The sequence below is a fragment of the Rissa tridactyla genome, chromosome Z (genome assembly GCF_028500815.1).
Source record: "Rissa tridactyla isolate bRisTri1 chromosome Z, bRisTri1.patW.cur.20221130, whole genome shotgun sequence".
In the NCBI taxonomy this organism is placed as follows: Eukaryota; Metazoa; Chordata; class Aves; order Charadriiformes; family Laridae; genus Rissa; species Rissa tridactyla.
The window spans coordinates 74742913-74758760 of NC_071497.1; the positions used below are offsets into that span (position 1 = coordinate 74742913).

Genomic DNA, 15848 nt, shown 5'->3' on the forward strand with positions numbered 1-15848 from the left:
AGGTGTGTGAGCGCTGGCAGACCAAAGGCAGGCAGCAGGGCTTAGGCATGCTCTGCCTGGGCTGTGAGAGAAGATCAGCATACTGCTCTGCCAGCTCTCTTTTTTTTTTTTTTTTTTTTTTCCCCAGTGGATATTTAGCAATTCCTCTATTGCAGAGGGGTTAATGTAGCTACCCTGTGAGGATGGGTTGTGTGAATAAAGGCAGTGGTGTTCTTGTGCACGCATGGAGCCATAGGAACCCACAGGAGGATACTCACAACTTGCCTTCTCTCTATAGTAGATATTTTTTTCATTAGAAAGAGAAGCCTGAGACAAAAATCAAAAGGTTTAGTCCATTCCAAGAAGAACTAATATATCAAGGCATCTTGAAAAGACAAGGACTGTCTGTGTCCCAGAGCAAGTGAATAAGAGGGGCATGAGAAAGGGGCGCGGGACAATGGGAGGAGGGTAGGTGAGGAGCTCTGGGCACCCTTTGCTCGGTGGCTGGGAACAAGGCAACATTCAGTAGGCAGGAGGACATTTACATTTGATGGGACCCACATTTGTGCAATGCATCCAGTTAGCCCACCAGACTGCAGACTACAAAATACTGTAGAAAGCGAAATGAAGCAGGATCTCGGGGATTGGACAGTCAATAAGGAAACAAGAAGCTAAGAGAGTGGGGGTTTTGCCTTTTGGAGGGACTGTAAATCCTCAGATTTTGAGGTGTTAACTACCGTGCTGCTGCTGGAGGGTGGGAGGACAGGTTGCAGGTGTGTAGCTGGAACACTACTGCCTGCTGACAGGTACACATAAATACCTTTCAAGATAGCTGCTGTACCTTTCCTTTCCCCTTGCTAGTGGGATCCTTGCAGGTATGCCAGCGAAGGGATGGTTAATCAACCAGCTGAACACCTCTTGTCAAATATCCAGTATCGGAAAGAAAATAATAAAAACAAGTCATTAGTTTTTAAGTTATGTGGAATGGAACCATGATTAAGAGCAGCGTAAGGGTTTGCATTAGTTCCATGCCAAGGTTTACAAGTTTGTATGCCCATTTACCCTGGTATTTAATAAAAGGATCATTCGTCATGGCAACCTCAGCCTCAGGTGGGCTCTTCTGGCAAATGATTTACTCCCAGCCCAGAGGTACCCCAGGTATGGGCAGGTCACCCCTCTCCCCCAGCACCTGGGTTTCAGCTCCGGGGCTGCGCACCCTGGGATGCCCTGCAGACAGGGCAGGGGAAGGGTGGAGTTCAGGTTCCCTGAAAGCAAGCATTTGATCCTGAATTTCTCTCATGCTAGCACAGCAGTCATAGCCCCCGGGGTTTTTAGATAAAAGGGGCAGAGGATTTGACAGGACTGGCTCCCTGTGGGGTTTTCGTAAAGGCTTGACTGCGTCTCCGCAGCGGGGAGTTCCTTACCTGCCTGTGTGAGAGCAACGGGGTCACATCCATCCCTCATTCTCCTCTGCTGGCAAGGGTGAGGCAGGGTGCTGGTGCTTATGAATCCTTGTTTTGTGTGCCTCATTTTTGCCTGGTACTGAATAAGGAGCTTAGATGACTAATCCCAGCTCCAAGCATACTTTTGAGCTAAGCACCGCTTTTGGCTGTGCCTAAATCATCCGTGTTTATCCAGACTTTAAGACTGTATTTAAAGCAAACGCTCTGCTAGGTAGCCTTTGCTAACCTGCTGCAAAGCAGAAATCAGATGGTTGTTTCATTAAATGGCTTTTTACCCCATTGAAGATTCCGTTAGCCCACCCTCATGCTATTTATTCACCAGCTGGTGTAGTGCAGGTAAATTCAGTTTGAACGTGTGAGTTTTCTCACCAGTGATGATATAGTGATTTTTCTCTGAGTTTTGCATGAGAACTGATGTGATCTTGAGAGTTTTTAGTGTAGAAAATAAAATATTTCCATGATTTTTGTGGTTTGGTGATAATGTTAGAAATCCAGAACCCAAAACAATTGCACATTGTACAAGGATAAACATTTAACAAAAAATGTCCTTCCTGTTTGTCCTTGCTCTGCATTTATTTACGCCAGTTAGCTTATTTTAGCAAGTGGAACTGATTTTTTCAGATGAGTGACTCTGTCATCCTGAAAACTGAAATATTTTCCTGCTTGAAAAACAAACTTGCTCACTGACATTTACAACTTAATATCTAATGAAAGGACTGGAGGGTTTTTTTAGTTACTAGGTGTTTATCTGCAATTAAAATGTCCCAACGGTTGCATAATGCTAACTTAAAATGTAAGCATTCATTACAACTGTATAGCAGGTTATCATCAGACTACCAATGGGGTCCTTAGAAAAATCTATTTAAAACAAGCACACTTTAATTTCTGTGTGTGTTCAGCTGAAAAGAGTAACTTCTTTAATATCTCTTGTGTTTCACCACTGTGACTGGAAGTGTGATTTCTGAACATAGTTTTGTAACTCATCACATGAATGACTACAGAGTTTGTTAGGAGGCAGGAAATCCTAAAAAAAGTAGAATGGTTCATTTTTAAATGACAGCTGTACCTTTTACAGAAAAGATCCCTTCAGTATTCAAGCAATGATAATACAGTGCTGTGTGCCAATCCTTTGCATTGGCCATTTGTCTGGAGTTAGAGGTGTATTACGAACACGGGAAGGTGGTTTTCACCTTAACTGCAGGAGCACATTAACGCATTCTCTAATTCTGTTCTTTTCCTTGATAGGGCCTGGAGCCCTTTAGAGCTGAATTACGTTATGATGAATAGTATGTGTGTAAAGCATACGTAAAGGAAAAATTCCCCTAAATGATTATGCTGTAAGTAGTTCACTTCTGGTGCAAAACAGTGCTGGTCCTTAGTTACATGGATTGCACTCCTTTGAGACCAATATTAAAAGGTAATACAGGAACTGAAACCACAGCGGGATAAAGTGGCTGGTACCAACTTGCAGAAGGAATCAGTGAGCATGTTAGATAGAGCCAGGAATAAATCCTGCACAGGTTTGCAGGAGGAAAATCTGGTCCCAGAGGTGCCCCCAGTTCCCGGAGCAGGGCAGCTTTCAGCTCATCCCCCTCCTGCTTTGGCCGCACCATTGGAGGTCTGGAGGCACCTGAGACCCAGTGATGTCAGGCTGCGGGTTTGGTCCAAAGTTCGTGCAAATCAGCGACTGTAAGAGCCCCTTGACGTGAGCTGACTGTGGGTAAGGCTCTAAATCTGCTGAGGTGGCGATTCCCATTTCTGTGTTTAATGGAAGGAGCAAATTTTGGCTGTATCTTGAAAGATTTCTGCCTGGCCTGTTGGCAGCAGGCACGAGGGGTTTAAAGCTGTTTTCTAGATAATCACAGGAGAGTGTTGCAAGCAATAAACAAACAAAGAATGAGCAGCTCTCGCAGGCAGTGGGATGGAAGGGTTCCTCTGTGCCCTTGCATCTTGGTTGTTGCTGTGCCCTGTCCTCTTTTAGCTGGCATTTCACAGCTCAGCTCCCCTGCAGCCTGGGACTGAATAGGTTTCTGCTTCAATTCACCATTGAAACAAAAGAGCAACTTGTGGCTGCCCCAGCCACCTGACAGTGAGTAAATCTACCAGTTTTTCAAGAGTGGGTTATTAAGAAAAACAAGGAAAAGAGCATGAAGAATGAGGATGAGATACAAGAGCAAAGGAGCTGTCTTTGTGGTTAGTTTTCTTTCCCTAGCAAGAAAATAACCTTCACTTGACAAAATCCCTTAGCTCCCTGAAATTGGCAGCCTTTTTAAAGTAAATCCCAGATATTGGTTGTTAATTTACTTTTATTTTCCTTTTGTTAATTTCTTTTATTTCAGCAGACCTTTTTGTGGAACGAAGGTCTGGCTTCTGGTCTACAGCTGGCTTTAAAGTGGGTGGGAGTTTGTGACTGGTGGTATGTCAGTCCTGTTGGAGTAAGCATCCTCTTGTCTATGTGGAGCAAGGGTGGCAATGGTTTGGCATGCTCAGGGTGCACATCAGCTCTTGTACCAGCTGGTCAGATGCATGGCTGAGCAGTGCAGCCAGGCAAAGGCACGGTCTCACCCTGAAGGAAAAGGACTTAGCTGCGGCAGAGCGTCTTTATGTCCAAATCAAACAGAAAGTGCAGTAAAAGCTGGGATCTTTCTATACATCTTGTCTTTCAAATGGTGCTTGCAGGCTTTTCTGTGGGGGACGTGGGCAGCTGATGGGCTGTGACTGCTGCTTGCTCCCCAGATGTAATCACTGCCCTGGTTTTTCTGCCTGTACCTTCTCTCTCAACTTGCCCTTGCGAAGTCCTCACGCTGGGGCTGCATTACCTGCTGTGCAGAGTCCTTCGGTGGGGGGCAGGTCTCCATCTCCTCTCCTCCATCTCCAGCTCAGCATTACTGCTGTACCAATAAATTGCAGTGAGGAGACGGACACAAGCAGGCAGTCTTGTTGGCAAAAGCCTCCTTAAAGTTAAAGGGAACTGACTTCTTGTTCAACTGCAGTGCTGAACTTTTAAACTGTAATTTTAAAGCAGATTATAAGCCTCAGTTTGCAGAATTCACATCATAAAGTCACCTGCTCCCCTGTAAGAAAAGTCTAGTACGGGTTTCCACGTGCACACTGGCTTGCTGTGAAGGATGAAATTGATGCAACAATTTGAATAAATCTCTCTTAAATATGCACAAGGATTTATTATTATGTGACATCTTCTTATGCTGGGGAATGCTCATCCTTGTTTTCTAGGAAGAGATGTGGGTTCCATCCCCAAATAACAAAAGAGTGTTGGTACAGTTATCCATCATTTAGAAACCCAGGTCCTGAGCTCTGGCCTGACATGTTCTTGAGCAGGTACCAGCTTATGTATTTATGTATTTATAGAGAGTTGGTATCAGTGAATACAGTAGGTTGCTGTCCTTGGCTACAGCTGCGTTGCCCAGAATTTGGCATAATGCCATATGTTCTTTCTCAGTTGTGAATTAAATATTGAGGAAATGACCTTCTCTGGAGAAGGCATGTGTTTCTATTATTTTTCTCTTTCCGTTCCTGTTTCTTTGGACCACTAAGGTCCAGCTCTGTTAGGGAAGCAGTCTGGTTCCCCAAGCGAACAGGCTGTATTTTTAGTTTTAGGTGATTAACTGTTTTACAGCTTTATCCTTCTTTCCAGTTGTGGGGCTGGTTTCACAGTGATGTGATCTTTGCAGAAACAGGTTGGGTCAGGTAGTTTTCTCAGTAATACTCCTGGTCAAAGGTAAGAGGGCACCAGTCCTGTAGCCATTTGTGATTTGACAGATTGATTTGCCAGGTGATTCTGCCCTTCTGCTCTGCTCTGGTGAGACCCCACCTGCAGTACTGTCTCCAGCTCTGGAGCCCGCAGCACAAGAAGGACATGGACCTGTTGGAGCGGGTCCAGTGGAGGGCCACGAGGGTGCTCAGAGGGCTGGAGCACCTCTGCTATGAGGACAGGCTGAGAGAGTTGGGGGTGTTCAGCGTGGAGAAGAGAAGGCTCCGGGGAGACTTTATAGCGGCCTTACAGTAATTAGAGGGGGCCTACAGGAAGGATGGGGAGGGACTATTTTTCAGGGATTGTAGTGTTAGGCCAAGGGATAACAGTTTTAAATTAAAAGAGAGTAGATTTAGATTAGATATTAGTGATGCCTGGGAGTACCTGTTATCCACAGGTGAGATTTAGGAACTCTGTGAGTTTCTGTTGCATAATGGCATTAAGGAATCATGTGAGGATCTTGGGAGCTGGATGGTGAGTTAATGAGAACTGTGATAATCTTGATATGATGGTAACATGCAGGATGGTACGTGATAGTGTTATTGCACTAAATTACTGCAAAGCTGAAACCGGACATGGCATTATTGGTTTGAAATGCACTTCACCTATTTGCCAGGTAATGCTTAGATTTAAGGATATTCTTCCCCCAGCTTCACATTCTCAGTCTACATCTCACTTCCATCTACATTTTCTCATTGAGTTTATGCAAACTAAAAGTTTAGCAGAAAACCAGTTTGTAACGATCATATTTTATCTTAAAAAAATAAATTAAAACCAAGTCAGTTGTATCTGCCTGTCATCTACTGTATGGGGATCATGAGCACGTTGTTCTGGAGTTGTGCAGCTCAGAACAAGGGCATAGCAACATCATCAATGAACTCCTGAGGGCCCCTGGGCATCCCAGGAACATAAGGGAATACTTGTAACAACGGCATCAGCAGTGGCGATGTCCTGAATGGGAGCATGTAACATCATCAAATGGTATCAAAGAGAAAAGTCCCTGCTCCAAAAGTAGGTGAAGAGTTTAATGCTGGGTAGTGAGTCAATTGACAGAAGACAACTGAAGATACAGGTCAAGAAATGCATGTAAAAAAGTTAGCTATGTCAGGTTTTCTTGGAAAAGCTCATAATGGAAGGACCGTAATTATAGTCGGCTTGCTGAAGAAGGATTAGAAAGAGAGAACTGACAGTTAAATTACAACTGCTTAGAAAAAAGACTATTTTATGGAGATGCATTGAAAGAGCATGAGATAGTAGAAAAACATCTACCTAAACTGTAAAGATGTGTTGCTGTCTTTGAACTTCATTGCCATAATTTTACTGTGTCGTGCTATAGTTATACAGTATAACACTACTGCTAAAATTCATGAGGGTTCATGAAGTATTCATAGTCCTGAGGTTAGATGAGCTTCATGTGCTTATAGGATCAAACTTCCATACTTGATTGCTTAAAATTTCATCCCTGTGGACTAATCTGAAAGAGGGTGAAATATCAGTGGACTTTCAGTGGGCATTAGCTCACCTGAGCATCAAGTCAAGTATTTTGCAAAAATTGTGGGTACACCCTATGCAGTCCCCCAGGGTCCTCACTGGTTTTGGCTGGGACTATATTTTGACAACTTGAAAATCATAGAATTGTAGAATCTTCATGGTTGGAAAGGACCTTTGAGATCATCAAGTCCAACCATACACATACCAAAAAACCCCAAACTCCTACAGTCTCTGCCACTGGAGCATGCCCTGAAGTGCCAAATCTACACATTTCTTAAATATCTCTAGGGATGGTGACTCACCCACCTCCCTGGGCAGGCTGTTCCAGTGCCTGACCACTCTTTCAGTAAAGTAATTCCTCCTAATATCTAATCTAAACCTCCCCTGCTGCAACTTCAGACCATTTCCTCTGGTCTTGTCATTATTCACCTGGGAGAGGAGGCCAACACCCACCTCTCTACACCCTCCTTTCAGGTAGCTGTAGAGGGCAATGAGGTCTCCCCTCAGCCTCCTCTTCTCCAAACTAAACATGACCAGCTCCCTTAGCCTCTCATATGCCCTGGTCTCCAGACCCCTCACCAGCCTGGTAGCTCTCCTCTGGACGTGCTCCAGCGCTTCAATGTCCCTCTTGTACAGAGGGGCCCAGAACTGAACACAGCACTCGAGGTGAGGCCTCACCAGTGCCAAGTACAGAGGCACGATCACTTCCCTGCCCCTGCTGGCCACGCTATTCCTCATACAAGCCAGAATGCTGTTGGCCTTCTTGGCCACCTGGGCACACTGCTGGCTCATGTTAAGCTGGCCGTCCACCAGCACCCCCAGGTCCTTTTCTGCTGGGCAGCTTTCCAGCCACTCTTCCCCAAGCCTGTAGCGTTGCTTGGGGTTGTTGTGACCGAAATGCAGGACCCGGCACTTGGCCGTATTAAACCTCATACAGTTGGCCTTGGCCCATCGATCCAGCCTGCCCAGGTCCCTCTGTAGAGCCTTCCTACCCTCAAGCAGATCAACACTCCCACCTAGCTTGGTGTCATCTGCAAACTTACTGAGGGAGCCCTCAATCCCCTCATCCGGATCATCGATAAAGATATTAAGCGAAACTGGCCCCAAAACTGAGCCCTGAGGGACACCACTGGTGACTGGACGCCAAGAGGATTTCACCCCATTAATCACAACTCTCTGGGCACGGCCATCCAGCCAGTTTTTAACCCAGCGAAGAGTACACCTGTCTATGCCATGATTCACCAGCTTCTCCAGGAGAATGCTGTGGGGGACGGTGCCAGAGGCCTTGCCAAAGTCCAGATAGACATTGTCCACAGCCTTCCCTGCATCCAGAAGGCGGGTCACATGGTCATAGAAAGAGATCAGGTTGGTTAAGCAGGACTTCCCCTTCCTAAACCCATGCTGGCTGGCCCTGATCCCTTGGCTGCCCTGCACTTGCCGTGAGAGCTCACTCAAGATGATCCTCTCCATGATCTTTCCTGGTACCGAGGTCAGGCTGACAGGCCTGTAGTTCCCTGGATCCTCCTTCCGACCCTTCTTGTGGATGGGTGTCACATTAGCCACCCTCCAGTCATCTGGTACCTCCCCTGTTGACCAGGATTGTTGATAAATGATGGAGAGAGGCTTGGTGAGCTCTCCCGCCAGCTCCCTGAGTACTCTTGGGTGAATCCCATCCGACCCCATAGACTTATGTACGTCTAGGTGCAGAAGCAGATCATTGACTACTTCCTCCTGGATTATGGGTGGGTTGTTCTGCTCTCCATCCTTATCTTCCAGCTCAGGAGGCCAAACACCCTGGGGATAGCTGGTCTGACTATTGAAGATGGAGGCAAAGAAGGCATTAAGTATCTCAGCCTTCTCCTCGTCCTTAGTTGCAACTTTCCCCCCCGCATCCCGTAAGGGATGGAGACTCTCCCTGGCTCTCTTTTGGTTGATGTATTTATAAAAGCTTTTTTTGTTGTCCTTAATGTTAGTGGCCAAGTTGAGCTCCAGCTGGGCCTTTGCCTTCCTAATTTTCTCTATGTATAACGTAACAAGATCGCTGTACTCCTCCGGAGTTGCCTGTCCCTTCCAAAGGTGGTAAACCCTCCTTTTATTCCTAAGTCCCATCAGAAGTTCCTTGTTCATCCAGACCGGCCATTTTCCCCACCCTTTAGACTTGTGACACTTGGGGACAGCCTGCTCCTGGGCCCTTAAGATTTCCTTCTTGACGAGCGTCCAGCCTTCCTGGACCCCTTTGCCCTTCAGGACTATCTCCCAAGGGACTCTCTCAACCAGTGTTCTGAACAAGCCAAAGTCCGCCCTCTGGAAGTCCAAGGTGGAGGTTTTGCTAACCCCCCTCCTTAACGTCACTACGAATTGAAAACTTGACCATTTCATGATGACTGAACCCAAGTTTAGTGATCTGCATGATCATTGCGGATGGACTGGGAAGTAGATGCAGAGGCCGAGTTTGGGGAACGTTAGCTGTTTGCTTTTGCAGTAGAGAAAAAGTGATGATGATCCTGCACACCTAGCATCAAAGTGGTATGAATTGCTGGAATTGCTGTAATTGCTGTGATTCAGAGCCGGGCAGTTCCAGGTGGAAGAGAATAAGCTTACTTAACAGTCAGTGGGCAGGATATGGAAAATTATGGGTCCTGCATAGCTGTTGCTTGGCCGTCTTCCATGTCGGTAGTATTTTGCGTTACTGTGTATGCTGTTAACACCTTGGTATATATGAATAGTGTGGTCGCACGATAGCTGCTTGGGGAACTATAACTTTGAACTGTGTAAAATTTATTTATGTGATTTCCATGGAGAGGTTTGGTTGTTTTTTGGTTTGTTTTTTTTTCTGGTGGAAGATGGTTAATTAGAGTAGAAAGGTAGGAAAATAAAAGGTGTGAATGTATGCTTATCTCATCCAGCTACGCGGGTAGCTTTACCTGCTCTTTAGTTATATGGTGCCTTGAATGGGATGTGAAAGTAATACCGAAGGTATCTCAGCAGGGCATTTTCCACATATTTGTATTGCAGCCTCCAAAGATGTTCAGCAAACCTGTCAGCTTCTCTGCTGCAGCTTGCATTCCTGATGACACGCGGTGAGGGGTGGCTCTGCTGTGCGGTGTGGGTCAGGGTGACCTACACTTCAATGGACCTGATGTGCAAATTATGATCACAGCATTTGGAGTTCAGCTCTCACCTGTAATTAGAAAGACAACATAAATTAAAATGAAAAAAGCTATAATCAAAAATTTCTGCTTTTTATTATAGCTCAACTAAAAGAACTGTTAATTACCTATAGGATTAGTGGATCTTTAATACCTTTAATGATCTGTTTAGTTTTGTCCTGAGGGCTCTCTTATGTTGAACCACACATTATTAATTACTGTGGAGACCTTCAAGCATCCTGTGAAGACATCTTATTTACTTTCATCCCTATTTGAAACAGTCATGGAACATATACTTCTTTTAGCCCTTTTTAACTCTTTTCCTGCAGCAAAGGAAGGATGGGCATTTTTGTTAAGTATTATTTATTCTAACTGTCAGGCGTTCTAAAATTCAAATAAACACAGGTCAAAAAGTGTAATAATTGTTGAGGAAAATATAGTGTCAGTCTGTTTCATCATTTCTGATAGGACTGAATGTAGAACAGAAGCTATGTTGAAATAATAAAGAAAGAAGAAAAAAGAAAATGCTTCATAGCCATGAGGTACATGAGGTATCATTAACAGAGTTAATGTTGTCCAGAAAGGAAGTCCTGGGATTATATGGCTTGGGACACTGTTCTAATATGTGAGGAGAGGTATCAGATGGAACAAATTTTACACTCTTTTTATTCAAAGGATCTGTTGTAGTCAGCAGGGCTGCAAAGCGAACATGAGTGAACTCAGGACAGGTGAAAATGGAATAAAGAGCAATCCCTTCAGAATTATGTGCAGCTGTTACTTCACATTGTAGCATTCCTCCCACCTGTGATGTTTTCTCCTTTCTCGGTTAGAGCAGCCCTACACATTGTGCAACCCCTTCTCTCTGTAGGATTGTGGCAACTTCTAAATGATCAAGCAAGATGATATGCAGGAAAACTTTATGCCCTTGATGGCATCTTGAACCGGTGCTTGAACATGTTCCTGGAATAATGTGAAAAGTAGCCATTGTGCCCAACATATGGTTTGGCTGGGGAGCGTAGGTGTGGTTTCACCTGCAAACAGTAAATATCACTCTTTTTAGAAAAAGATTTGAAATGGCGTAAATTACCATCAGTTTCACCTTCCTTGACAACATAAGATAAAATGTTGGGTTTTGTGCATAAGGAGCTGAGAGGTGGCACACGAGATCTTCTGATTATTTTCTAATGTGATTTTTTGTATGTAATATCAGGGCTTTGCACCAAGAGTCAAGGCGAGGGGCTATGGTAGTAACCTCCCAAACTGCCAAGTGGGTTTTGACAGGGCTTATCTGGCAAATCTGCAGTGTCTACAGGAGAGTTTTCAGGCTGGTGGCACGGGTAGATTTCAGATTGAGCAAATTAGCTGACAAAATGGATTTTGAAGGTTGCTGTGTTACACTGAGAGGTCTTTGCCATGGACAAAGGAAGTGACAAATAGCTTTCCTTGAAATGGATGCCAGCCACAAGCTGTAAATCAGCCAGAAGGACATAAAGCAACTAGAGAGACTCATTTCTCTCCTGAGAGAATGAGTGTCACATCAAGAAAGCCCATGTTTGATCATCCACAGGCCACTTGGACTCTAACGCTGGCACATGAAGCAGTTGTCAAACTTTGTGGTTTCTTGGTTTGGGTTTTTTTTTCAATTCTAAAAAACTAAGCCCCCTGCTGGCAAAGCCTGTCCTAGTGTGCACTCTGGCCATCAGCTCTTGTTATTCCACCAAAAGCCTGACTTTCACCTTTTCTTTCATGCTTTCTCCTCGGTCAAAATAACTGCAGCTGCCTTTTAGTCTTTGGCTGTCAGACTGAGCTGAGTTGTTCTGCGCCTTCTGTAGCTCTTCCCCTAAACTGTTCATGCATTTTCGTAATGAAACATAGGCTGGAGTTATCTAAACCTCCCATTTTAAATGTGAGAGCAATGTAAACTCTTGTATTATCAGTAAATAATTCCAAAATTCCCCTTACTGTTGGCAACTGGTTTAAGAGTGAAGGAATGTCCTGCATGTAATTACATTAGCAGGGGCTTGGATAGTTCAGCTTAGCCAATCAACTATGTAATACTTTTTATCTATGGAGCAGTTATTTACTTAACTGGCTACATGTTTTTATCTTTTAACATGTTTAATGTCCAGTTAAAGCTGTGAGAGTTAGAGTATCACTTTATTTACCAACATTTTAAATAGTGTAGATACACTGAAGTGGAAGATAAACTAAATGTTGTTTCTATCCAGGAGAATATTTGTGGAGGCGGCTTGTTCACTGGAAATGGCAATAAGAGATCCCGTAATGCAGTATACGTGTTGATTACACCTTTGCTAGGATGTCAGGAGCTTTTCCGTTGTAATGAAACTGTGAGTAAATGGGAACATCTTTCTTGCAAACTGGAAAGATAATTCATTCTGAATTATTGTGCATCAAGCCAGGGTGCATTGTACTCTTGAGATGTGAGTTGCTGCTTACAGAAGAGAAATACCTGTGCTGCTCAAGCCATGTGTGTCTGCTTCTGCAGATGGGTATCCAACTGAACTCAGCTCCTAAAATAATTATTGCTTCATCAGTGAAGCACACCAGTCTCCTGTGAACAAACCTGTAACGTTCCTGCAGCAATCTGCTGTTAGCTGTTCTTGTTACAGTGATGTAGACCAAAAGCTGTAGGTTGCCTATGTAGACTCGTGGGAGGCAGAGCTGGTTGGCAGCAGTCGTCTTTTATATTAGGGATAGAAAGCAACATTGCATTCATTTCATGTTGCTTATGAAAAAAACTGTAAAGGACAGGAAAATGTTCTTGTGGCAGTTCCAGAGAATGCATTACTGTAGATGGTGAGTAGTTTCCTCCATTGCTCCTTTGCTAGCAGAGAGATGCTCAGCTGAACAAGGGCCAGAAATGGAAGTGGTAATCATTAAACAAGCAAATCCACCAGTGGCGCTCTCCAAAAAAATCATGGCAGAACATACTTCCCAATCTGAGAGGTGCTAAGTCTCCTGCACAGGGCGAGGAGGACGTATGTGGTGCTGTGGGATGAGGGTGCTCAGCACCTTACAGAATCTCACGTGGTCAGTTGCAGAATTTGTGCATCTGGGCATGGGAACTGTGATCTGCACATTTCTCCCCTATCTGCAGAGCTATTCAGACACAACATTAAAGTGTGATTTGAATGTTCAGAATACCAGATAGTGCTTAACTGTTCTTAAGAACAGGTCAAAAGTTGCCATTTTCTCCCCTGGGTTTTTTTGAGACACATTCCTTTGTGTTCCAGCAGTTGAGAAAATAACCCTCCAAATTAGTCATTTTGTTTAATTTGGAGATTCCCTCTACTTAATCAGTTCCATAGGGAAGAAAAGTTTTTCATGTGTCAATTACCATTGCTTTTTTTTTTCTTTTTTTTTTTTTAGGTGAACATGTTTGTGGAAGGATTCCATGATGCTATTCTTCTTTATGCTCTAGCTTTACAGGAAGTTCTGAAGTTTGGTTTCAGTAAGAAAGATGGAGAAAAAATTGTTCAGCAAACACGAAACAGAACATATGAAGGTAAGAGTCAATGTGGAATTCCAGCTTTCAGAGTCAAAAAACACGGGTCTTTGTTGTGTGCAAAGCAAGGACTCATGCCCATTCCACTCTTAAATGAGAGGAAAATAGCCATTTGAAACCATACACATCACATACCTCACCGGTCACACTATTTTCTGCACCAACCCTTGAGGTCTTATTCATCTCAAAAAACTCCGAACAATTTAATGACCCTCACTGATGTTCTAAAGAAATGCCAATAATTTTCTCAGGCTCCTTCTTTGTTTTTAAAAAGATTACAGCTGCTCACTTTACTCTTGTGCATCTATTAGCTCTGAGATTGCCTCATTTTTTCCATTTGACTTTTTTATCTTAAAAGCCTGGGAATGGATAGAAGCAAGCAGGTGCCAGCGTTGGTTTTTTTTGTTTCTTGAAGGGGCTCCTTTGGGCCCTGGAAGGATTTCCCCCCAGCCTACTCTCAGGAGCTGTGTGTGTTATCTCAGAGGCAGCAGCTGAACAGCACTGTGCCTTTCTGTGCCGAATCCGGTAGGTTGCAATCCCTCAGTGCAACTGGCACTTGTGCGTCACCCTGCTGATGCAAAGCAACGTGAGTGCTTTTGACAGGTAGGAATCATAATAAAGAAACAGGATTATTGGTTTCATATGTCATCTCTTAGAATATTCCTAGCCTTTTCTTATTATAAGAGATTATATCCATTCTTTTGGTGTAGGATTGGCAAGATTTCCTATGAAAATGCCTAAGAGAAGGAAACATTTCCCCTAGATAAGAAGTGAATGATTAATTTGAACGTGTAGGAAGAACCTCAGTGTCCAGGTTCTCTGCTCCAAGAACACACTGGATTTAGCGGAGGATGGCAAGAAGGACAGCAACTCCAAACCTCTTTTCTGTTTTCAAATTGTGGCCTGAACACAAGGCAAAAAAGGTCTGCAGGGCAGCTTAAGGCAACACAGGGATTGCATCAAGTTATGCTGGTTGCAGTTGTTCCATAAGGAGCCCTGCACCAGCTAGAGATTGTGCTTGATGTCCCACTACTTCCCTTGCATCCATGTCTTCCCAAAACACACAGTTTTAACAGAGGGATTTTGGATTTGCCTCACTGTTTGGCTATCCTGTGTACGAACAGATGCCCCAGCACAGCGTGTCTGTCTTTTCTCTACTCCTACTTCTCTGCTCCAGGAGGCCACCAGCTGGTGTGCCCATTCAAGTCTTTCATAGTACCATGTGTTCAGAATCTACTATGCACGTTACATGGTTGATTCTCACACCTTTCTTGTAAAAACAGACAGGAGGAAAAAATATTCTCTTTTCCGACTTGTGAAAACCAGTTTGTTGTTGCTGGCTGCCCTGTCACAACTCTTCTGAAAATGTAACTGTCAAACTGAGCTGTGAGGGTGCAGTTGAAAAGGTCAAAATGCCACATAAGTCATATACCCTCTCCTCCCTTCTGGCAGTACTTCACTGGACATAATTTGCAGGGATAAAACTGATTTTGAAAGAGTCTTGTAACTTGATGTCTTGCAAGCCAGTCCTTTTATGAAGATCACGTCCCTTGATTCTGCCTGTAAGCCCCTCTCTGAAGCAGAGGCAGCATCGCAGAGTACAGTCCGTGCATGCACCCACCAGGCTCCACTGCAGGAGCGAAGCTTTATAATTCACTTAAAATTTTGCAGTCCTTGATGATGAGAACTCCAGTTTCATTAAATGGCATTAATTTAACCACTGACGTCTAGCTATCTAATTGCCTGGGCACCTCATTTTACAGCCTGCACTGAATAGGTGACCCATCAGAACTCCAACGGGATGTGGATGCTGTTTCCTGTAGTGTTCACAGTCTGCCAGCCGCAACTGCACAGGCATCATGTGCTTAGGAAAGGATAGGGCTGAGACGATCAAAAGGATTTCTTATTGCTCGGGTTGTTAGAGATACCCTGCTATGACTGCAGGGCACATTTTGTGGAGAATGTTTTCTATTCATTGGCATTTCCTCTGAAAAAGTAGGAAAATTTTCTGTATGTAGGTATCTAACAGAATAGAACAAAAAGAGAGTACAGATAAAATCCTTCCACCTTCATCCAAATGCAGTTCTTCATTGAGGTTGTTTCAGAATTTCCTAAATACATTTCTTAAGGAAGAACATCGAAGGAAATGTCAACATTTCAAACTCTTTGTTTTGATTCAGATGGAAAAGTTAAAATTAGTCTTTCCCATTAAAAAAAACACAAACAAACATAGGAATTCTCAGTTTCAGCAAATTTTAGTGCCTACTTCCAAAAATTGAACTTTGGCTTTATTAGGCCAGCAATGGTGTCTGTTCCAATTAACGCCTCCTGTCAGAACCAGAATCCAAATTGCCATGTAGGCAAGGGCATTGCAGCTCTTCGTAGTGGCCTCTTCCAGTGCTTTCGCAGCAAAGTGGTTTTTATACCCATTCTGTTTTCCTGCAAAATCAAATTTGCAATTGTTTGAT

The 15848-nt window shown here is 43.9% G+C and overlaps 1 protein-coding gene across 2 annotated transcripts in view; it reads left to right on the forward strand.

Moving 5' to 3' along the window:
* Window positions 1-15848, forward strand: part of NPR3 (natriuretic peptide receptor 3) — a 50014-nt gene that overhangs the window by 17117 nt on the left and 17049 nt on the right. For both annotated transcript variants that reach the window (XM_054185214.1, XM_054185213.1), the window contains exon 4: window positions 13245-13380. In XM_054185214.1, the coding sequence (XP_054041189.1) occupies window positions 13245-13380 (136 nt within the window). The remainder of the gene's footprint in view (window positions 1-13244; window positions 13381-15848) is intronic.